The sequence below is a fragment of the Oncorhynchus tshawytscha genome, linkage group LG17 (genome assembly GCF_018296145.1).
Source record: "Oncorhynchus tshawytscha isolate Ot180627B linkage group LG17, Otsh_v2.0, whole genome shotgun sequence".
Classification (NCBI taxonomy): domain Eukaryota; kingdom Metazoa; phylum Chordata; class Actinopteri; order Salmoniformes; family Salmonidae; genus Oncorhynchus; species Oncorhynchus tshawytscha.
Window position 1 is genome coordinate 21,996,971 of NC_056445.1, and position 21,292 is coordinate 22,018,262.

General features: G+C 40.9%; 3 protein-coding genes across 10 annotated transcripts in view; all 3 read right to left on the reverse strand.

The window, feature by feature from the left end:
• Positions 1-3,044, reverse strand: part of LOC112217072 (aryl hydrocarbon receptor nuclear translocator-like protein 1) — a 30,372-nt gene extending 27,328 nt beyond the window's left edge. For 6 of the 8 annotated variants that reach the window (XM_024377336.2, XM_024377333.2, XM_024377338.2 and 3 more), the window contains exon 1: positions 891-1,113. In XM_024377336.2, coding sequence (XP_024233104.1) covers positions 891-1,071 — 181 coding nt within the window. In that variant the 5' untranslated portion in view covers positions 1,072-1,113. The other 2 variants (XM_024377339.2, XM_042300415.1) reach the window with 2 other exon arrangements.
• A 4,032-nt stretch (positions 3,045-7,076) lies between these two features.
• On the reverse strand, positions 7,077-15,765 carry LOC112217073 (serine/threonine-protein kinase 38-like). Its single transcript, XM_024377340.2, has 13 exons — positions 15,407-15,765; positions 13,526-13,665; positions 13,117-13,168; positions 12,842-12,964; positions 12,415-12,622; positions 11,552-11,706; positions 11,300-11,402; positions 11,112-11,173; positions 10,761-10,878; positions 10,486-10,609; positions 9,930-10,025; positions 9,646-9,737; positions 7,077-9,304 (listed from the first exon to the last, which is right to left on the reverse strand). The coding sequence occupies exons 2-13, from the start codon at positions 13,657-13,659 to the stop codon at positions 9,180-9,182; spliced, it is 1,392 nt and encodes a 463-aa protein (XP_024233108.1). The 5' UTR covers positions 13,660-13,665; positions 15,407-15,765; the 3' UTR covers positions 7,077-9,179.
• Positions 15,766-16,622: 857 nt separating this feature from the next.
• Positions 16,623-21,187, reverse strand: LOC112217076 (mediator of RNA polymerase II transcription subunit 21). The gene is made up of 4 exons (XM_024377344.2): positions 20,979-21,187; positions 20,571-20,685; positions 19,870-19,970; positions 16,623-17,397 (listed from the first exon to the last, which is right to left on the reverse strand). The coding sequence occupies exons 1-4, from the start codon at positions 21,018-21,020 to the stop codon at positions 17,218-17,220; spliced, it is 438 nt and encodes a 145-aa protein (XP_024233112.1). The 5' UTR covers positions 21,021-21,187; the 3' UTR covers positions 16,623-17,217.
• Between the last annotated feature and the right edge of the window lie 105 nt (positions 21,188-21,292).

Consider the following 21,292-nt stretch of genomic DNA (forward strand, 5'->3'; position numbering starts at 1 on the left):
TTACCTCTGGTAAACGCACACGTGCAGCTTGCGTTGAATAGTTATATCAAGTTATGGGCTCTGGTATATTACAAAATAACTGAACACAGGCCTATATAGCCTAAACAAATTACATATTGGCCAAAGCGCAGCTAGCCTACATGAGGTAGCATATAGGCTCAATTAAAATGTGCCGGGCAGGCCTATACATTTTTTACAAATGTTTTATGCTGAAAATATATATTATTTTCAAAGGAGCGACATGAGTGACCATATTCAATTACATTCCTAACATGTACATTATTGGATGGTATGGACAAATTACAGAGTGGGAAATTGTTATTAAACATGCATGCAGCATATTAGCCTAGCTTGCACGTTCGGGAACGAACAATAATTGTTTTGGGCTGCGTTCTAATAAATCCACCCACCCACCTTGAGAATGGTGAAACTTTTTCATAACTCACTTATTGAAAATATTCTTTAACATTTTACCATGCATCGCCAGAATCACAATGCGGTCATGGAGATCAAGTTACGAACATGTGGCAATGCATCAGAATGCTTTAAGACATGGGAAATTCTCGTCACCAAAAATAAAAATTTGCCGCGATACATTGAAATTCTACAACTATGAAAACATGTAGGCTAGGATATGACTTTAGGCTACCCAAACACATATATAAAACATAATTTAGGCTATACGTGCGACTGAACAGGATATGGTGCAAACTTAATCCAAGCATACATTTCGTGATTGGTGCCATTTTATTTGATTAACAGGCTAACCGACATTGGTAATTTTGCCTAGACTAATAATCTAAGGCATGAACAGATCTATTTTACACAAGGTTTACCATAAATACAATTCCACCATGCACATATTCTAATAAAAACACGCCAACTCCTACCTGCGAAATTACATGGTAAAATGCCACAAATATGTTCAAAATTATTAAACTTCCGCAAGCGCGTCCTAGGACTTCTTCGAGTGTGCGTTTGCTCCATTGATCTACATTTTGGGGGAGAACCAAAATTGTTTTTCAAAGCGAAAGACATGGAAACAGCTCCCCTCAATCCCACCCGGCGCATAGCATCGACTACAATAAACTATTATCACCTCATAACCAAGAGAACTCACACGTGGTGCTTTCAAGACAACTCGGAAAGATCAGAACCTCCAAGTGAAAATGTGCGTACGGTTTTTGCGTAGAGTTTCCTATTGGTTGATTCTGATCCTTTTCATCCTGGAGCTCAGTTTACGAGTTTCCGAGTTCGAGTTGTCTTGAACGCGGTACAAATAGGTGTACCGGTACCTGATCGTTTGTCTGCGGTCCCGTCATTGCCGCCGGCGGCTAAATTCTCTACGGACATGGTTGGATCCGGTCAGCAGCAGCCCGGCGCCGCAGAACATGAGGAAGTGGTAGTGTAGCCCAAATGTGGTATAAGTAGCCTACTGTAGGAGAGATGGTGAGAAGAGGCGGGGGATTGTTGTATAAATTTACTTTATTTTTTCCTCCCCTCTCTCTGTACTAATGCGGGGTGGGGGTAGACATACAAACGTAAACCTGCACGTGCAAGGATAAAGTAGCCTCCTGGGTAATGAGGACACAACTCCAGGAAAACACGGAAGAGGTCAATCTTTCTTCTCCTCTATCACCAGTCACCACGACACTCGCATTCATTCACTCAAACCACCCGTGAAGGGGACACTGTTCCTTGCATTCACACGCAATCGTTTCGTGGGCCATAGTCTAGCCCAGAGCAAGTAGGACAACCATTTATGAAATACCAAGATTTCCCGTTCATTACAACTGTAAAGAGTATTCTGCATGAGTCCATTATCAATAGGCTCATATTTCAGCCTGATTTAAGAATGAAACGTTCATTTTATCCTCTAAAATGATAGGCTAAAGTGTAATTTTGCATGTATTTGAGGGAAAAGTGATGGTCTATATAGGCTACTACACAGGCTCCCTATAATTGAACGGTTTCGTGTTGAGTGATAACACTGCTTTCTCGGGTAAATATCCGTGTCCAACCTGACAAATTACCATATATAAGTAAACTCATTCGAGTGGTCTTTTTTCCCCCTCTTTCGAACATATTTGTCTCTCACCTGTTGTTATTCGAGACCTCTGCACGATACTTTTTGTAAGTGGTAAGTGTGCACGTGCCAAACAAGAATCGCGTTGACCTAAATATTGTTGCGTTATACAACCATTATAACCGTCACGTGTAGCAGCTGTCTCCTAAACCCGTCTGAAGCCCGGGGTGTATAATCATTCGTTCAAACAGTTGCATTCCGTTTTGCAACTAAACAAGTTTCTATTGGACAAATTAAGGCAAGTCACTCCACGTTCGTTCCGTTTGCTTCCGTTTAAGAAACGGTTTGCAACTGAATCGGCAGAATTGAATACAGCAAGTCGACAGCGAAAGTAAACGTGCGTCCCAGAGCACTTTACAGCCCCACATACAACGTTATATAAATGTGTGAAGAAAAAAATAAAATTGTATAAGTTAGTCTTAAGCGTCATGGATTGAGGACATTTACAACGAGTTGCCTTTTACGCATGACCATTTGTCACTGTGATATCTTAATTGTTACGACACTGCGAATAAATACATTGCACCACGACTTTGCCTCCATGTATTTACGCTACCATCTAGCCTACAAAACATTGTCATAAGTCTGTAAAATAGGCTGTGTTTTGGCAAAACGTCTTGCCTTGGCTAATAATAGGCCTATGCATCTGAGTGACAATAGGTGAATCCAATCATAGGCTACAACCGTGAGACAGGATTTATTATTGTGTAGCCATAGCATTGTAGTTCTACATGTGATGTCACAACATCCGTCATTTAGATAAAAAGGTACAACTGTATTTGCGTCATCAGTGGCTAAGAAGATCCGCCCCATCTCTACAAGTGCATGCGAACTTAATACATGAATGTTTGGAAATTAACAATATTTCCCAGCATTAAACATTTATGGCAATTTAGCTAGTTAGCTTTCTAGCTAATTTGTCCTGGGATATAAACATTGAGTTGTTATTTTACCTGAAATGCACAAGATCCTCTACTCTGCCAATTAATCCACACATAAAACAAATCGTTTCTAGTCATCACTCTTCCTTCCAGGCTTTTTCTTCTCTTGACTTTATATTGCAATTGGCAACTTTCATAAATTAGGTGCATTACCGCCACTGACCTCGTTCTTCTTTCACTCACGTGCGTATAACCACTGAGATGGTACATGGGTACCTGCTTCTATAAACCAATGAGGAGATGGGAGAGACAGGACTTGCAGCATGATCTGCATCAGAAATAGAACTGATTTCTATTTTAGCCCGTGGCAACGCAGACGCTCGTTGGCGCGCGCGAGCAGTGTGGGTGCAATCATTGAATAACAGATTTCTAAATTTATTTTGCAACGCTCACGCACACAACTCGAGCGGTGTAGTCAGCCTGTTAGACATCCTTGGTCAGTGTTCAGTTATTCCATTTACCATTCAGTAACACTGGAGCATTGTCCTGAGGCAACAGGTAATGGGCATGCAAAACAATGACCGATTAGAACCTATTGAATAAAACAAAAGCTACAAAACTAAGGCTGCGTTTACTCCAGGAGGACCAGTTCTGATAATATTTCCACAAATGTGTCTCCCCCAATCAGAACATCTCTGATAAATATCTGATGTGAAAATATCTAAATGTGGTTGGTCAAAAGACTAATTAGTGGGGAACAAATATAAGAATTGGGCTGCCTGGGCAAGATCTTATGAGACAGAGGCCATTTTCTCAAGTTAATTTGGTTTTGGCGAGCTACACGGTCATTGCCATTGATCTTTCATGGAAATACAGTGGGGCAAAAACGTATTTAGTCAGCCACCAATTGTGCAAGTTCTCCCACTTAAATAGATCAGAGGCCTGTAATTTTCATCATATGTACACTTCAACTATGACAGGCAAAATGAGAAGAAAAAAAAATCACATTGTAGGATTTTTAATGAATTTATTTGCAAATTATGGTGGAAAATAAGTATTTGGTCACCTACAAACAAGCAAGATTTCTGTCTCTCACAGACCTGTAACTTCTTATTTAAAGAGGCTCCTCTGTCCTCCACTCGTTGCCTGTATTAATGGCACCTGTTTGAGGTAGTGGACAGGTGTCTTTTATACTGATAACAAGTTCAAACAGTCACACTCCAAACTCCACTACGGCCAAGACCAAAGAGCTGTCAAAGGACACCAGAAACAAAATTGTAGACCTGCACCAGGCTGGGAAGACTGAATCTGCAATAGGTAAGCAGCTTGGTTTGAAGAAATCAACTGTGGGAGCAATTATTAGGAAATGGAAGACATACAAGACCACTGATAATCTCCCTCGATCTGGGGCTCCACTCAAGATCTCACCCCGTGGGGTCAAAATGATCACAAGAACGGTGAGCAAAAATCCCAGAACCACACGGGGGGACCTAGTGAATGACCTGCAGAGAGCTGGGACCAAAGTAACAAAGCCTTCCATCAGTAACACACTACGCCGCCAGGGACTCAAATCCTGCAGTGCCAGACATGTCCCCCTGCTTAAGCCAGTACATGTCCAGGCCCGTCTGAAGTTTGCTAGAGAGCATTTGTATGATCCAGAAGAAGATTGGGAGAATGTCATATGGTCAGATGAAACCAAAATATAACTTTTTGGTAAAAACTCAACTCGTTGTGTTTGGAGGACAAAGAATGCTGAGTTGCATCCAAAGAACACCATACCTACTGTGAAGCATGGGGGTGGAAACATCATGCTTTGGGGCTGTTTTTCTGCAAAGGGACCAGGACGACTGATCCGTGTAAAGGAAAGAATGAATGGGGCCATGTATCGTGAGATTGAGTGAAAACCTCCTTCCATCAGCAAGGGCATTGAAGATGAAAAGTGGCTGGGTCTTTCAACATGACAATGATCCCAAACACACCGCCCGGGCAACGAAGGAGTGGCTTCGTAAGAAGCATTTCAAGGTCCTGGAGTGGCCTAGCCAGTCTCCAGATCTCAACCCCATAGAAAATCTTTGGAGGGAGTTGAAAGTCCATGTTGCCCAGCAACAGCCCCAAAACATCACTGCTCTAGAGGAGATCTGCATGGAGGAATGGGCCAAAATACCAGCAACAGTGTGTGAAAACCTTGTGAAGACTTACAGAAAATGTTTGACCTCTGTCATTGCCAACAAAGGGTATATAACAAAGTATTGAGATAAACTTTTGTTATTGACCAAATACTTATTTTCCACCATAATTTGCAAATAAATTCATTTAAAAAAAAAAAAAATCATACAATGTGATACAATGTTTTTTTTCTCATTTTGTCTGTCATAGTTGAAGTGTACCTATGATGAAAATTACAGGCCTCTCATCTTTTTAAGTGGGAGAACTTGCACAATTGGTGGCTGACTATATACCTTTTTGCCCCTACTGTATATACATCACGGTAGGCTTCCAGTTCAGTCATATCTATGTGGCTCCCTAACTAGTTAATAAAAACAGCGATTATAAATGTAACAAACAAGTAATCTATTGCAGTTATACAATATGCACTACAATCGCTTAGTCCAACTGTCTTCAAGACCATAATTCAAAGTAGCCTATATTATGAGATTGTACCTGGAATATACTGCTGTGAAAGACAGTTGAACAACTGATTTATATCAAGTCTTCCATCCAAGGAAATCATCTTCCGATCTCCTTCCCAGGAAAAGGAAACGGGCGTCATTAAAACATTAGCACATAGGATTTTTTGTGGGGAAAATAATGTAACAATCCAGGTTTCCATACAACCAGGTTTCCATCCCCCAAAAAAAAAATGGGACGACACATGTCCGTACACTTTCCAAATGTCGACAAAACAAAATACGGTAGACAAGGTGCAATATTTGTGCAGATAAAATTAATTGTGCTATAAAATGTTGGTGGAAACTCCTTTACGGGCATGTATTGCTATAAACATATCGAAGTAAACTTGGGAGTTACGCGATATTGTGTGTTAGGGAAAACATGCAGTTTATTACACTGCAGATTAAATAAATTAGGATGAATTTCACCTGTAGTGACAGTGAACAGTGATGAGCGTGATGCTCCTTTCCAATAAACAACGATGGTCTTATTCTAGTGACATGATCGATGCTTGGCTGCCTTTTCACAAAAAAAAGGTTGCTGGATCGAATCCCTGAGTTGACAAGGTAAAAAAATCTGTCTTTCCGCCCCTCAACATGGCAGTTAACCCCGTTCCCCGGTAGACCGCCATTGTAAATAAGATTTTGTTCTTAACTGACTTGCCTAGTTAAATAAAACAATTAAACATTTACCCATAATAATCTCATCATGTAGGTAGACTTCCCGCACGTATATGCGAGCTGTTGGCTACAGCGCACGTGCCAATACCAGAGTGGGCACATTGACTATATAACGCAACATTTGTTCTGACAAAACCATCAGTAGAGTTAAATGCGATAGAAACCCATCTAGCTTGTCTTTTTTATTCGGTACATTGGAATTCAACCGCAAAAGTTTTTGTATGTGCCCTGCGTCATCACGCACAGACTTTTATCCACAAGTCAATTTGATGGAAATCTTTCTGGTAGGAAAATACATTGTTTTTATACAGATTTTAGAATATTCGCATGAAAATCGGTCACTAATTGGATGGAAACCTATCAGCATTTTGTGCAAATCCCCTACCACACATGCATAACCCCTCCCTGCTCTCTCCCAGTGCCAACCCACTTATATTAAAAGGGATAGTTCACCCAAATGACAAGTATTTGTGCAACAAATGCTAAAACATTAACATTTGGTAACAAAGCATAGACTGCTTAAAAGATAAAAACCAATGTGTAATTTTGTCATTTGGGTGAACTAATAAATTTTGTTATTGTATTTTCGGAATACAACATTGAATACAAAGTAAGGCTAGCCTTCAGCAATAGACTATATCCAGACCTTAACTGTAAATACACTGGATGTATTGAATGTGAATGCTGGATTCATCATATGGTGTACTGTATTTGGGTTTGAGCGTTGCAAGTTGCAAAGAAAGCATAGGCGTATATGTATCTGCTTTAAATGTGTGTTTCTTGTGTTTATTTACCCCTTTAATATATTTTGTAACATGTTCTGGTGAAAGACAAATGGAGTTCAGAATGAACAAATGCATCAAATAATGAATTTGAGTCAACTTATGAAAAGTAGTTTAGAGAAGAGTTACATAAACAATGTTTTTATTTCCCTTCTTGAATCATTTAAAAGTTAAAGGGATACTTTAGGATTTTGGAAATGAGGCCCTTTATCTACTTCCCCAGAGTCAGATGAAGTCCTGGTTACCCTTTTAGGTCTGTGTCCAGTATGACGGTACTTAGAGGTAGTTTCGCAAGTTAATGCTAACTAGCGTTAGCGCCATAACTGGAAGTCTATGGGTATCTTTCTGCATTGTTATATTTTAGGTATTTCGTTTTAGTCATCAACACTTTCATTCGTCATTAACACGATGCACCCTAATTTGTGGTGTGTTTACTACTGCAAACATTTGGGGATTTATCAATTTGTTTATTGTCAAAATAAATAATTTGATCCATTGAATTTACACCTGCTCCAGATCACATAGCATTTGAACTTTGACCTGTGCCAGATAGCCAGGGCAACATTACATGAATTTAGTTGATTGGATATGCAAGTTGTGCTGACCACCTCTGCACAACTAAATCAGAATCGCTGAAATGTTTGACTCATAAATGTGAATATCTATATTTATGACATCACACACAGCGTGTGTTCACTAAAGGGTGACTATAAAAAGGTACATTTAATTAAATGTAGTTCCTAACTTAAATGGATGCATTTTGGGGAGTGATGTGAAGATCAAACATAATTTCCGATGTTCTTAAAAATATAAAGGTGCCATCTTTGTCAATAAATTTGAACAGAAATGTAATTACTGTAAAATTAGACTAAGCGAAATGACATTGCTACAGGCAGCACTGCAGATATTGATATGAGCGAGATGCAAGACATTGCTCTCCCGCAGTCACACACACAGCATCTGCACTTCATACCGTATACAGCCTGGTAGCCACGAGACCAAAACAGCAGAGAAGTTGAGTATCACACTTCAACACTCTTAGTTGTTGTGGAAATTGACCCAATATGCCATCTACTTTCTGCATCATATTGCTACCTTTAAGTATTAGTAGCCTTGAATTGTCATTGACATCCATGACTCGTCCTCTTAACTTGCAAAAACTAATCTGATTCTACATTACCGTTTCTTACTTCAACCACTAGAAGACAACACTTTTCTATGCATCTTTGACACCATTATATCATTTAGAGATATTAATTCCAGATTATCAAGGCATTAAATAGACACCACAATGTATCTATGGCTCTGGGATTAATCCATGTATGGATGGCTCACCATACTCCATGTTAGCAGCGAACGTTCCATGACGGAAGGATTACATTGTAACTAGAATGAAACTTTTTGGCTAACATGGCACCCATAAGAGACTTGAAACGTTAGAACTTTTTATACCTACAAGTTTAGAAAACGTTTACTTTATATTAACTATATGCATTTTTCTTCAGTCATATGAGGACACTAGGATAACCCTCAACGAATACCCTGTGTGTGGGGCAGTCCTTCTTCAGTGTTTTAGACCCTGCAAATCAGTGTGTAAACATGCAGATATGATGGTCGCTTTCCCCTGCTCAAACGTTGCACATCTCGTCATCGACTACGCTGTCGGGCACCAGATTGCTATAACATGTGGTTAGCCAATAGGTAAAATACCTATCCAAGTGTTGTAAGATCTGGCACACTTCAGCAACGCCTGGGCAGAGGAACATGCCCATTGATTTAGTCACCTAGTAGTCATTTCAAAAGGGGATGTTCAGTTTTTTCAGGTTGAGTGACCATCAAACATTAAGTTGTAAAACAAACTTCCCCATTAACAGCCCAAGCAAGGCCTAAGACGATACATGTATTATTTATATCCCTGTTCCTCTTGCCATTGGTGCCCCAATGGATCTGTGACCAAACAGGAAAACCCCAGTGAAGCATGAAACCAAGAACCTCATCATTCTTGATCCTGCGCTTTCAGCACAGCAGGGGTTTACCGCCCAACCCTGTGTCCACATTGTCTCTCCCATTTTTCCTCATCTCAGGCCTTCCCTGCCTTCATGTATGTGGGGATGGTGCCTCGCTGAGTCAGCCCTTCAAACCTCTTGTAGGTGTAGTTCAGGAACACCCAGTCCTTCGATTTGTCTGGTTCTGTCACGTTGGAAACTGAAACAAGATTGTAAATGATATACAACAGTGTATTAAGGTTAATACCAGTGTTATTGTCTCCTCCTTGCCACTAGAGGGCAACACTGAATAGGAAATTAATCTAGACCTCAGAACTGTAGGAATGTGTGAATAACAGGACTATGGGTCCTATTTAATCAACATTGGAGTTGCGCCAGAGATGACTCAAAAGATTCCTGTACACCAAAGCAAACCTGCACTACAGCACAAATGTTTCTTCTGCTTTAATAGTTTACATTTTTATAATTTCATGCTTATCGTGAAGAACTTTGAGCTGCATTTCATGTATGAAAATTAGTAATAGAGACAGTGATTATTACCTGGCTGAAGGATGTCCGATTCTGGGAACTCATCAAAGTTCGATGTGTCATCAATGCTCTTGATCTCAATGGAGATGGCGGCTGGTCTTTCCCTATGGGAGGAAGGCAAATGTGAGCAGTTGGTCTATTTAAAACCTTTTTCCAAATGCATTTTGCTGAAACGCATCAAAGACAACCCAATGTAGGCTACGTGACATTGCTTTTGTTGGTGATGTGATTGCAGGTTATACCTCCTTTACGATATTGCCATCACACATGCAAGTCCTGAAGAACAAAACACATACCTGATGTGTTCCCAGTCCACAGGCTCAAAGAAGGCGTGACTCTTCATCTCCTCAATGCTCACAGCACCAACACGGTTCTCAGCGTCATTACAGTACCTGAAATCGATTCATGTTGTTGGAGCACCAAAGCCTTTGTTTGACAAGAGGAAATCCATGGCGCTGAAATAAAATGTCTACTTCACTGCAGTTTGATACTGCAATGTTTTTGTGGATGTGAATGGAATAATTCTTATGTGATCATTTTGGTAACTCAGCCTGCAGATATGACTTACGATCCAGTTATAATGCATTTTAAGACATGGCATTACCATGTATGACCATCTTATGTCTTGTTAATGATCATGACTGAGTAACAGCTATTTTGAGTTAGTTTCAAATTTTCTAAATTGGGAGACATAGGCCTAACATAAGACTCAAAAAGGTTCATACATGTTTAAAACAAGTACTAAAGAATTATACCAGTAAAGTGCTATAATAATTTTTTTCCTAAGAGGACAATACACTGATACAAATACACACTAATGGATATCCTATAAGGTATCATATGACCACAAACCTGAGAATCAAGTCCTTGGCCCGCTCTGAGATGGGCACTTCGGGGGGGAAGACCAAGGTCTCCTTCCAATTCATCACCTTCCTATATGTCTCCTGGGGTGTTTCAGAACAGAATGGGGGGTACCCTGAGACACACAACAGGGGAGAATGTCAGTATGTTACAAAGTAGGAACAATGAGTTAGGATGTTATTTCAGAAAGTTAGCTGGCCATCTTTGAGTTCATAATGAAACACGGACTTGGGCATGTTGTAATTGACTCGGTTACATAGACATACCTATCAGCATCTCATACATGATGACCCCCAGAGACCACCAGTCACAGAGCTTGTTGTATCCCGTCTGCAGGAACACCTCTGGGGCAATGTAGTCCGGTGTTCCCACTGTGGAGTAGGCCTGTTGGTTAAACAAACAGATGGGGAGACACTAATAAGTAAAACCAACCCAAAGGCTACAGTATTGGGTGTGCTTGTTTCACAGCCCATGGTCTGTGGTGCTCAGAGGATCCTTAACAAAAACCACTAATGAGATCCCTGAGAGGGATCCTGCTCAAAGGACCAATGAGAAGTGCAGTACCAAAGATATAATGGGCGGTAAAATCTATAGCCTCCACATGCACAAACTCTTACCAGTTGCCTCCGGTTCTTCTTCCATGTCTCTGCTTTTCTCTTTGAGTTCATGTTTTGGAAGGCTGTGGAATATTGCAAGTTCAAAGACATGGCAGTGTTCTACCATAAAAACCACTGAATAAACAAATTATATTTTGTCTGAGTGAAAATAAAAGTGAATGATTCACAAGTTGTAAAGAGTGACTCACAGAAGTCACTGGGAGGGTTGTGTGTGAGGTTCCTGTAGAACTCTGTACGGTGGGCTTTCTTCAGTCCCGTACACAGACCAAAATCAGACAGCTTTACATGGCCCTGCAGAATAGAAAAATAAAAGACTCTCCGATCACACCTTCAATACAAAATGGTTATTATAAACATTAATTGGCCATCTGTAAGTGAATGCTTCTCTGAGCATGTGTGTTTGTGTACAGGGGTAGGCCTGGACCAGGCCAGTGTCTCACCCTGGAGTCCAGAAGCAGGTTATCAGGTTTGATGTCTCTGTGGATGAAGCCCAGCTGGTGGATAGAGTCGATGGCCAGGACGGTCTCAGCTATGTAGAACTGGGTAGCCTCTTCAGACAGGGTGTCCTTTTTCATCAGCAGGGTCATCATGTCACCTGCACATTTAATTGATATTAATGCCACTAACCCCCTGTTAAACAGATGACCAATTAAATTAAACAATATACACTCAGTGGCCAGTTTCTTAGGTACGCCCATCTAGGTACACCCACCCCTTTGCCTCAACAGCCAGAATTCGTCAGGGCATGGATAGTACAAGGTGTGGCGGTCAAATGTTGCACAATTGGTATCAAGGGACCTAACGTGTGCCAGGAAAACATTCCCCACACCATTACCACCAGCCTGTACCGTAGACACCAGACAGGATGGGTCCATGGACTCATGCTGCTTAAGCCAAAACCAGATGCTGCCATCAGCATAAAACAAGAACCGGGATTGGTCAGACCAAATTACACTCATGTTTGTTAATTACACTCGTTGTTAATTACACTCAACAGAGCTGCTGTTAAACTTAAACATACATTTTTGGCCAGGTTAGAGTTCACACCTCACTCTTTCAATTACAATGTGGGGAGGTTAAAATAATGGAAAACTATCTACCAAATCTATTAAATGACTGCTTCTCCTTGACATCATCATTCACCTGATAAGATAGTGAAAATAGTTTATTACTAACATGATTAAAGATCCCTGCTCTAGATGGTCTCTATGTACACTGTGTAATGTCACTATATTTATTACCAGTAATATCGAATTTAAAAAATGGTTTGATGTCATTTGTGGAGTCAGCAAGAGAGACCCACCTCCAGGTAGAAACTCCATGATGAGGTAGAGGTTCCTCTTATCCTGGAAACTGTAGAACATCTTAACCACCCAGGCCCCGTCCGCCTCCACCAAGATGTCCCTTTCTGCCCGAATATGAGCCACCTGCTCCTTCTCCAACATGTCAGCTTTCCTCAAGATCTTCATGGCATATATGTGCCCGGTGTCTTTTTTCTGCACCAAGCGGACCTGAGGACAAACTTTGGAGTCACACATGAGTATGCCACATTTGAGAGGATTAAGTGTAATTAGTTGCTAACTGCTTTATAAATGAGTGGTCAGACCAAACCATGCATTGCAAACCTTGAAAACTTCAGTAAAGACCATATTAATCCACAATCAATACCAGCATACACAAAGGTACATATCAAGAAAATAAACTGGAGAGAGATATATATCATAACACACCTCTCCAAAGGCACCTCGACCAATGACCTTTAGTGACTCAAAGTCATCCAGGCCCAGCCGGGTCCTCTTCAGCCGCAGGAACTCTGTCTCCTTCCTGGCGTGCTGGGAGCGTCGCATTACCTTCTGTTGAGGAACAGAGACACCAATAATCAGTTCCATTTGGCTTCCTCTAAAATAGTAGATGTGACAAACATGCAAAGAAAGTGCTACCCACGACATTGATTCCAATCCCTTATTGGAATTAAAGCCATCATTCCACACGAGTGGAGGTTTACCTCTTCATCTATCAAGCCTTCATCATCCATGACTTTCTCCAGCTTCTTCTGCCTGGAAAAACAGTGGGGAACATGCAGGTATTCTGAAACAGTCCGCCCCAGTCTAGTTAATCTGAAACCAGTCTAGTTAATCTGAAACCAGTCTAGTTAATCTGAAACCAGTCTACCCCAGTCTAGTTAATCTGAAACAGTCTGGCTAAACAGTTCTGATTGTGACGCTAGCTCACGAATGTGAGGATGCCCGGGTTGGAATAAACCCCAGCCATTTTATGAAGAACAAAGTCTCTCTTTCTCAACATAACCCACCATTTGAGTCCTCTTAAAAATGTAGCCTAAAACAAGTTTGCATTGTCAAATATTCAGAACACCTGGCTGTCACATGCATGGGTTGCCTATAGGAGCCACGCACCTCGTCTCTCGCTCCTCGTGTTGTGTCAGCAGAGTGCTGTAGAAGTTCTCCACTGTCAGCTTGGCCACGGTCACCCTCTCCCGGGTGTGGTTGCTCATGGGAAGGGCAGCTGCAGTCCCTCCTGTCATGGCCATACTATCCTATAGGGCAAAGGGAAACAATGACAACACTGACTGAGGTCCAATACACATGTACTGATATTCAACATAAGCCTACTGTACATTCAATAGCTTTTAGTTCCAGTTGAGTAATATCTGAGAGACATTGTATTGCTACTGTCTCTTACGAGCAGTGAGGAGCCTGTTTAAACTGGTCTTTGTGTAATACAGACCAGTGATGCCCATGCTAACACATCTAATGTTACTGCTGTACTGTTCTTAGCATATCTTATGTAAATTCATCCAATGTAGATGGGTATAGATTGCATTTGGATGACTGTTAGTGCTATTTGGGTTGTTAGGTTAATCGGATATTTCTTGATTAAATCTTGTATTATTTGTGTTCTTGCATTTTTAGGAGCTAGTAACATAAGCATTTTGCTGCACCCGCTATAACATCTGTGAAACAGTGTAGATGACCAAAAAAAAAAACATTGATTTGATGAAAGTTCACTCTTTCTTGAAAGACAGGTGCAGAGAGAGGGGCCATTGTGTGCAGTGGGGGGGAAAAAAGAAAGTTAACAAACATGCAACCAAGAAACCTAGAGGGCTCCACCCTGCGAGTCAGCACCGGACAGGAAGCAACTCCCCTTCAGCATGAAAAGACCCAGTCATGATGCCAGAGGGAGGGGGACTGTCTGGGACACATACACACAGCCAAAAAGAACACCAAGCTACATGCCCTTAGCTACATCTCAATAGGCAGCGAGGAAGAGTGTCTTGGGGGAACTGGTCACTAGGGTTGAGCTCATGTACCAGGCCAATGAATCACAACAATTTCCTTATGCCTGTTTTCATGAGTTGTGCACCAGGCTCCTGCTCCGGTTACCTAAAACTTCAACCTTGACATTTCTTCTGCTTCACCTATGCAAAGGCCATCTTTAATTATACTATTAGGTATGTCAATTTAGCAACAACAACATTTTGCATTTTCCTGAGATTTAAGCTAGTAGTGATGTCCTTTGTTATGTGGGTTTCAGACATTTGGCAGGGTAGCCTAGTGGTTAGAGCGTTGGACTAGTAACCGGAAGGTTGCAAGTTCAAACCCCCCAGCTGACAAGGTACAAATCTGTCGTTCTGCCCCTGAACAGGCAGTTAACCCACTGTTCCTAGGCCGTCAATAAGAATTTGTTCTGAAATGACTTGCCTGGTAAAATAAATAAATTCTGTATCTCATCACTACTCAGGCATAATTGAAATGGGGCTATTGCTGATGGCCTTACCAAAGCTTGTGAATTGTGATGTTTGATTTGAAACCAGTGTTTCGAAGGGCCCACCGTTATTTTAGCATTTTTAACTATTGAATTTCATACCTAGCTAGATCCAAAATTGAAAATGATTGGACTTAGACGCAAAATTAGAATGGCATTTAATGAAAAAAAAAAACACGTCCTTACAATTACTCAATGTCTATAAGAAGATGCCCATGATGAAGACGCTGCTTATGTGACGCCAGTGTTTATAATAAGGACAGTACGAGCAGGTGATAATGAATACGTCATTGCCATGATTTGTGCATTGGGGTGCGTAACAAACAGACGTAAACATGACAAAACCACAGGTATACATGCAACGAGACAAGTCTGCCAAAAATAAGAGAACTGTATTGAATGCTATCACTCTTTCATAGTTGCTGATCGACGTTGACCATAATGTCAAAACTATACCGAAAAGCCCTCCCACCAGACAGACAGACGTGGGTTTAATAATAGCTTTTACCTACCTCTGTATCCTGCTCCAGATTCAATTGATGGCTAGGCTAGCTGCCTAGCCCTGCTCCAATATGACAGAATTTAGGTCTGTAAATTTGGCTACGGGATGAGGGGAAAGACTCGACGTTCGGTACTAGCTATCTAGCGTGAACTAGCTTCACACATTACAAACACGGACGGTGTATGGAGAAAATAAGACTTGAGTCAATGACAACTATTTCTGATATTTAACAAGACTATCAGTACAAGGTTTTGGTAAGCGTTGCTCGTCTCCTTTCATCCATCTTCGACCTCGAACCCACCCTATAAATAGTGAAATACCCAATTAACGTTACTCCGGGAATTGACGCATTAAATACATAATGCTCTCACTCCACGTAAGTACATGCTACATGAATGACACCTAGATTTGCCAATAGAAGAAGAGAACATTAAAGGGATGTTTATTTTAACCAATCGCTCGTGGAAATATTTGGGGACGTAACCTGGCTATCTACCAATCAGAGGAAAGTAATATGCCTTTTCAGGTCGGTCCACGGTTTTACCCTGAGCATACTTGCGTTCCAAGCCGCCTACATTGTAGTAATTGAAAATACAGTATAATACAGGAAATGATTTAATGATCTGACAGGACTGCAATGTAGGCAGCCTCGGGAACACTTCTCACGTCTATTAAACGTTGAAGGCCGGTTTCCCAGCTAGTGAAGGAGTTTAATTATTTGCCGGGTGAATCGGGTTAGCGTTGTTTGCATTCGTTTTGAAACTGCCTCCCTGTGGTGAGCCAGGTGCCCCAAGTCTGCTCAAAACAAAAGTGATGTAGGTTAAGCATGTGTAGTAATGAGTAGGATTGTCTTTTCACATGCAAATATATTGCTTTTGATTGTAAGGGTTTATCTGCCGTCCCAATGAAAACGAGTTAAATTCAAACATATATTTTATGGAAAAATAGCATGTTTCTGAATGATGCACAATATTGACAATATCACCGAGCTGCACAGATTACCGTTCGATTTGAGCAGGGTGCGCCTCCCTCACTGAGTTCGCCCAGTCACGTGATGGGCCATAGCCCGGGTGAACCCGGCCTGCTTAATCGAATCCACTCAGTATATAAGACTTAATAAAATAGGGGCATTCTGAAAGCCGTCTTTCTGTGGGGCCAAGGTTTGTCTTGTGTTGCTTATCAAAATGTGCAGCACTAACATTCCACATAAAATGCAAACACTTGACTTAATTTTAAAATGCCATTTATGCCTTGAAATAAACAGTTAATAAAAACATTGGTATAAAATACAAAACATGACTTTCTAAAACACAACAGGGCTTGCATGTAAAGCATTATTATTTTCTGGCATGCAGCATGTAAAATGGGCTTCTATCAATTTAGGATAGTTATTTTTACCAGTTTCTTTCAGTATGTACAAAAATGTCTACCAACAGCAGTCAGCAGACCCTTAACTAGCATCCTCAAAATAACCAGGGTTAAGAAAATGACAGCAGATGTTGACGCCGGAGCAGTGCTGTTTAATCCAAAATAGAGTGTGCTAAGAAAAGGACAGAGTAAACAGTTCCTTTCAGGGCAGAACTCAAGGTCCTTGTGTAAAGGAACATGTGGGTTCATGGCATCACTGAATTCCCCAAGCACCAACTTCCCAATGTCCCATCACATATTGCAAAAAGTATTTTCCATAGATTCACCTCCTTGAGAGGTCAGCTGTTCAGGTGGGCTCTTTATTTGATTTCCTGCACACATTTGTACCCTCTGGTGTGTTTATGTGAGAAAGTGATGTGATGTGAGAATGTCTTTGCTCCATGTTGTGTGGGGTCATGATTCAGGCGGTGTGGTCTGGTTGGGCCCTCCACTGCGAGTACGAAGTTGTGACTGGGCAATATCAGCCAGGGCGCTTTGGATCTTCTCCAGTAGCAAGTCCCCTCGGTATACCACCTCTTCGAGACGTGCCGCTGCATCATGATTCTCCTCCTCCAACTGCCGCAGACTGGCCGCCTAGGGAGATGGGCAGGGAGTAAGATAAGAAAGGTGAGAGAGGGGGTGAGGGGAAAAAGAGGAAGCAAAGAAAGTTGATCAAATCTCCATACAAAATGCATAGAAATTGCAGTTATTTGAGCAGTTATTTAGGCGTGAACTCATTGAAGTAATGTGTGCCAAAGTGAGAGTGGAGAGTCAATATTCCCACCTACACTTCTTATAAGGTGATTTACCAAAGCTATTTGTTTGTATGTCCGGGGCAGGGCTATGGTAACTAGAGGTCGACCGATTATGATTTTTCAACGCCGATACCGATTATTGGAGGACCCCCCCCCCAAAAAAAAAACCTGATACCGATTAAATCGGCAGATTAAAAAAAAAAAAATTGTAATAATAACAATTACAACAATACTGAATGAACACTTATTTTAACTTAATATAATACATCAATAAAATCAATTTAGCCTCAAATAAATAATGAAACATGTTCAATTTGGTTTAAATAATGCAAAAACAAAGTGTTGGAGAAGAAAGTAAAAGTGCAATATTTGCCATGTAAAAAAGCTAACGTTTAAGTTCCTTGCTCAGAACATGAGAACATATGAAAGCTGGTGGTTCCTTTTAACATGAGTCTTCAATATTCCCAGGTAAGAAGTTTTAGGTTGAAGTTATTATAGGAATTATAGGACAATTTCTCTCTATACGATTTGTATTTCATATACCTTTGACTATTGGATGTTCTTATAGGCACTTTAGTATTGCAATGTAACAGTATATAGCTTCCTTCCCTCTCCTCGCCCCTACCTGGGCTCGAACCAGGAACACATCAACAACAGCAACCCTCGAAGCCGTGCTACCCATCGCTCCACAAAAGCCGTGGCCCTTGCAGAGCAAGGGGAACAACCACACCAAGTCTCAGAGCGAGTGATGTTTGAAACGCTATTAGCGTGCACCCAGCTAACTAGCTAGCCATTTCACATCAGTTACACCAGCCTAATCTGGGGAGTTGATAGGCTTGAAGTCATAAACAGCTCAATACTTGAAGCACAGCAACGGGCTGCTGGCAAAACGCACGAAAGGGCTGTTTGAATGAATGCTTACGAGCCTGCTGGTACCTACCATCGCTCAATCAGACTGCTCTATCAAATCATATAATTAATTATAACACACAGAAATAGGTCATTAATATGGTCGATTCCGGAAACTATCATCTCGAAAACAAGACGTTTATTCTTTCAGTGAAATACGGAACCGTTCCGTATTTTATCTAACGGGTGGCATTAGTCTTAATATTCCTGTTACATTGCACAACATTCAATGTTATGTCATAATTACGTAAAAGTCTGGCAAATTAGACGGCCCAAACTGTTGCCTATACACTGACTCTGTGTGCAATGAACGCAAGAGAAGTGACACAATTTCACCTGGTTAATATTGCCTGCTAACCTGGATTTCTTTTAGCAAAATATGCAGGTTTAAAAATATATACTTCTGTGTATTGATTTTAAGAAAGGCATGTTTATGGTTAGGTACAGTCGTGCAACGATAGTGCTTTTTTCACAAATGCGCTTTTGTTAAATCATCCCCCGTTTGGCGAAGTTGGCTGTCTTTGTTAGGAAGAAATAGTCTTCACAGAGTTCCAACGGGCCAGGTTAGCAGGCAATATTAACTAAATATACAGGTTTAAAAAATATATACTTGTGTATTGATTTTAAGAAAGGCATTGATGTTTATGGTTAGGTACACATTGGAACAAGACCGTCCTTTTTCGATTATATGCAACGCAGGACACGCTAGAGAAACTAGTAGTATCATCAACCATGTGTAGTTAACTAGTGATTTTGATTGATTGTTTTTTATAAGATAAATTTAATGCTATCTAGCCACTTACCATGGCTTCTTACTGCATTCGCATTACAGGCAGTCTCCTCGTGGAGTGCAATGTAATCAGGTGGTTAGAGCGTTGGACTAGTTAACTGTAAGGTTGCAAGATTGAATCCCCCAAACTGACGAGGTAAAAATCTGTCATTCTGCCCCTGAACAAGGCAGTTAACCCACCGTTCCTAGGCCGTCATTGAAAATAAGAATGTGTTCTTAACTGACTTGCCTAGAAAAATAAAGGATAAATAAAGGTGTAAAAACAAAAATGGCCAAATCGGTGTCCAAAATACCGATTTCCGATTGTTATGAAAACTTGAAATCGTCCCTAACTAATCGGCCATTCCAATTAATCGGTCGACCTCCAATGGTAACCAATGCTAATGATAGCCACTTACAAGTCTGACTTGGATTGCAACCGAAGTAGTTACAGATTCCAGCCAATCCTCCCCAGGCCCCACACGCTATTTCCAAAGTAAGAGTATAGCAATACAGAATTAGAAGTGAACTATCGCTTTCATTTGAAAGAATGTACTACAATAATTTTCAACATGGGAATGGCACTCTAGTTGGTTGTTTTCCACTCCTGTTGAGTAAATTCAGCCTCCATACCTGTAGAGCTGCCGTGGACTCCTCACTAGGCAGTGAGTCAATCAGCACATCTACATCCTTAGCTGTCCGGGCAATCAGTGCAGCAAATAGTTGGGCATACTCTAGGGAAAGAAAAAACAACCCAATTTCAAATTAAAAGGTGTAATCCGTAAACTTTTCATATGCAAATAGCGCTGTCCGGTCAATGTCATGATTTCTGACAAATTGTAATATATTTGTGCAACATGAGACACAATTTGTATCAGCAAAGTGTCAAATTACTCACATTGCTAGTGGCTAACAATGTAAGTGAATGGCAAGGGTGTGTCTTGAAATTGGGTCACCCTGTCCTAAGGCAAACACACTGACCACTACTCCAACTTGGGGAAGGTTGTAACAGACTTACATTGGCTAGGTTCCCTATACAAACCCCTGAGAACTGGAAGCACTCCACACACTTTCTTTCAAGTGCCCTCCTATGTCCGTCCTTACCTCCAACAGCATCACAGGAGAGTACATCATAAAAATAGAATCACAGATTCCATTTCTGTGGAGTACAACCCACTTCTGACACCAGTGCATTGTTGGTTAAGGGCTTAAGGGCTTGTAAGTATTTCACTGTAAGGTCTACACCTGTTGTATTCGGCGCATGTGACAAATAACATGTCAATTGTAGCAAACGGTGGTATCCCACTTGGATCTAATATCTGACAGATCCTTACCCTCAGTGGGGTTCGATGGCTGGTCCTTGTTGATTGCTGTCTGTATGTTGCTGAACGAAGCTGGCGGCGCACACTGCTGCAGCACCCCGATTGCGTTGCAAAACTGATCAGCAAGCTGAAGGACATCAAAAACACATGTCATGAACATATTGTCACGAGAGAATATTGATTTAATACAATCATAAGACATTAAATAACGCGATTATTTGTTAGGTCGCTAAAATTAAATCAGCAAACCTTGCAACCGAGAACCAATAAAAGAGAACTTAGCCAACTAGCTAGCTGTCATTATTCAGCCTAGTCCGCTTCCAAATACTAAATCAGTCAATCTAAACGTGACATGACAATTTGCTGAGCATGAAAAAAATTGTGGGGTGTACTAATAGCTAAATGAAAAATGAATCATACAGAATTGACTGCATCTTGAAGTTGCGTTAGCCTGTCCGCCATCTTTGTTGTTTCTCCTTCTCCTTGGATTTCCGGACAGACAAGACGTTTCTTAGCGGGTTGTTGCCATCCGCAGGTTGGAGTACACAACTGTTATATATATATACACACACACAACATATCTGATCTCCTTTCCCAGTTTTATTTTCTTTGATTTTATTTCACTGTTCGTTGTTTACTCCAACCTGCGGATGGCAACAACACGCTAAGAAACGTCTTGTCTGTCCGGAAATCCAAGGAGATATATGTATATATCCAAGGAGATATATGTATAT

Excerpts from the sequence above, each read along its gene's own strand:
- LOC112217073 (XM_024377340.2), bottom strand. The coding sequence starts at position 13,659 with ATGGCCATGACAGGAGGGACTGCAGCTGCCCTTCCCATGAGCAACCAC. Across the intron at positions 11,707-12,414 it reads CATGGAGTTTCTACCTGGAG|GTGACATGATGACCCTGCTG; the intron begins GTGGGTCTCTCT and ends TTAAATGTGCAG. Across the intron at positions 10,610-10,760 it reads CATGTATGAGATGCTGATAG|GGTACCCCCCATTCTGTTCT; the intron begins GTATGTCTATGT and ends TGTGTGTCTCAG.
- LOC112217076 (XM_024377344.2), bottom strand. The coding sequence starts at position 21,020 with ATGGCGGACAGGCTAACGCAACTTCAAGATGCAGTCAATTCT. Across the intron at positions 20,686-20,978 it reads TTCAAGATGCAGTCAATTCT|CTTGCTGATCAGTTTTGCAA; the intron begins GTATGATTCATT and ends GATGTCCTTCAG. Across the intron at positions 19,971-20,570 it reads GCCATCGAACCCCACTGAGG|AGTATGCCCAACTATTTGCT; the intron begins GTAAGGATCTGT and ends TTCTTTCCCTAG.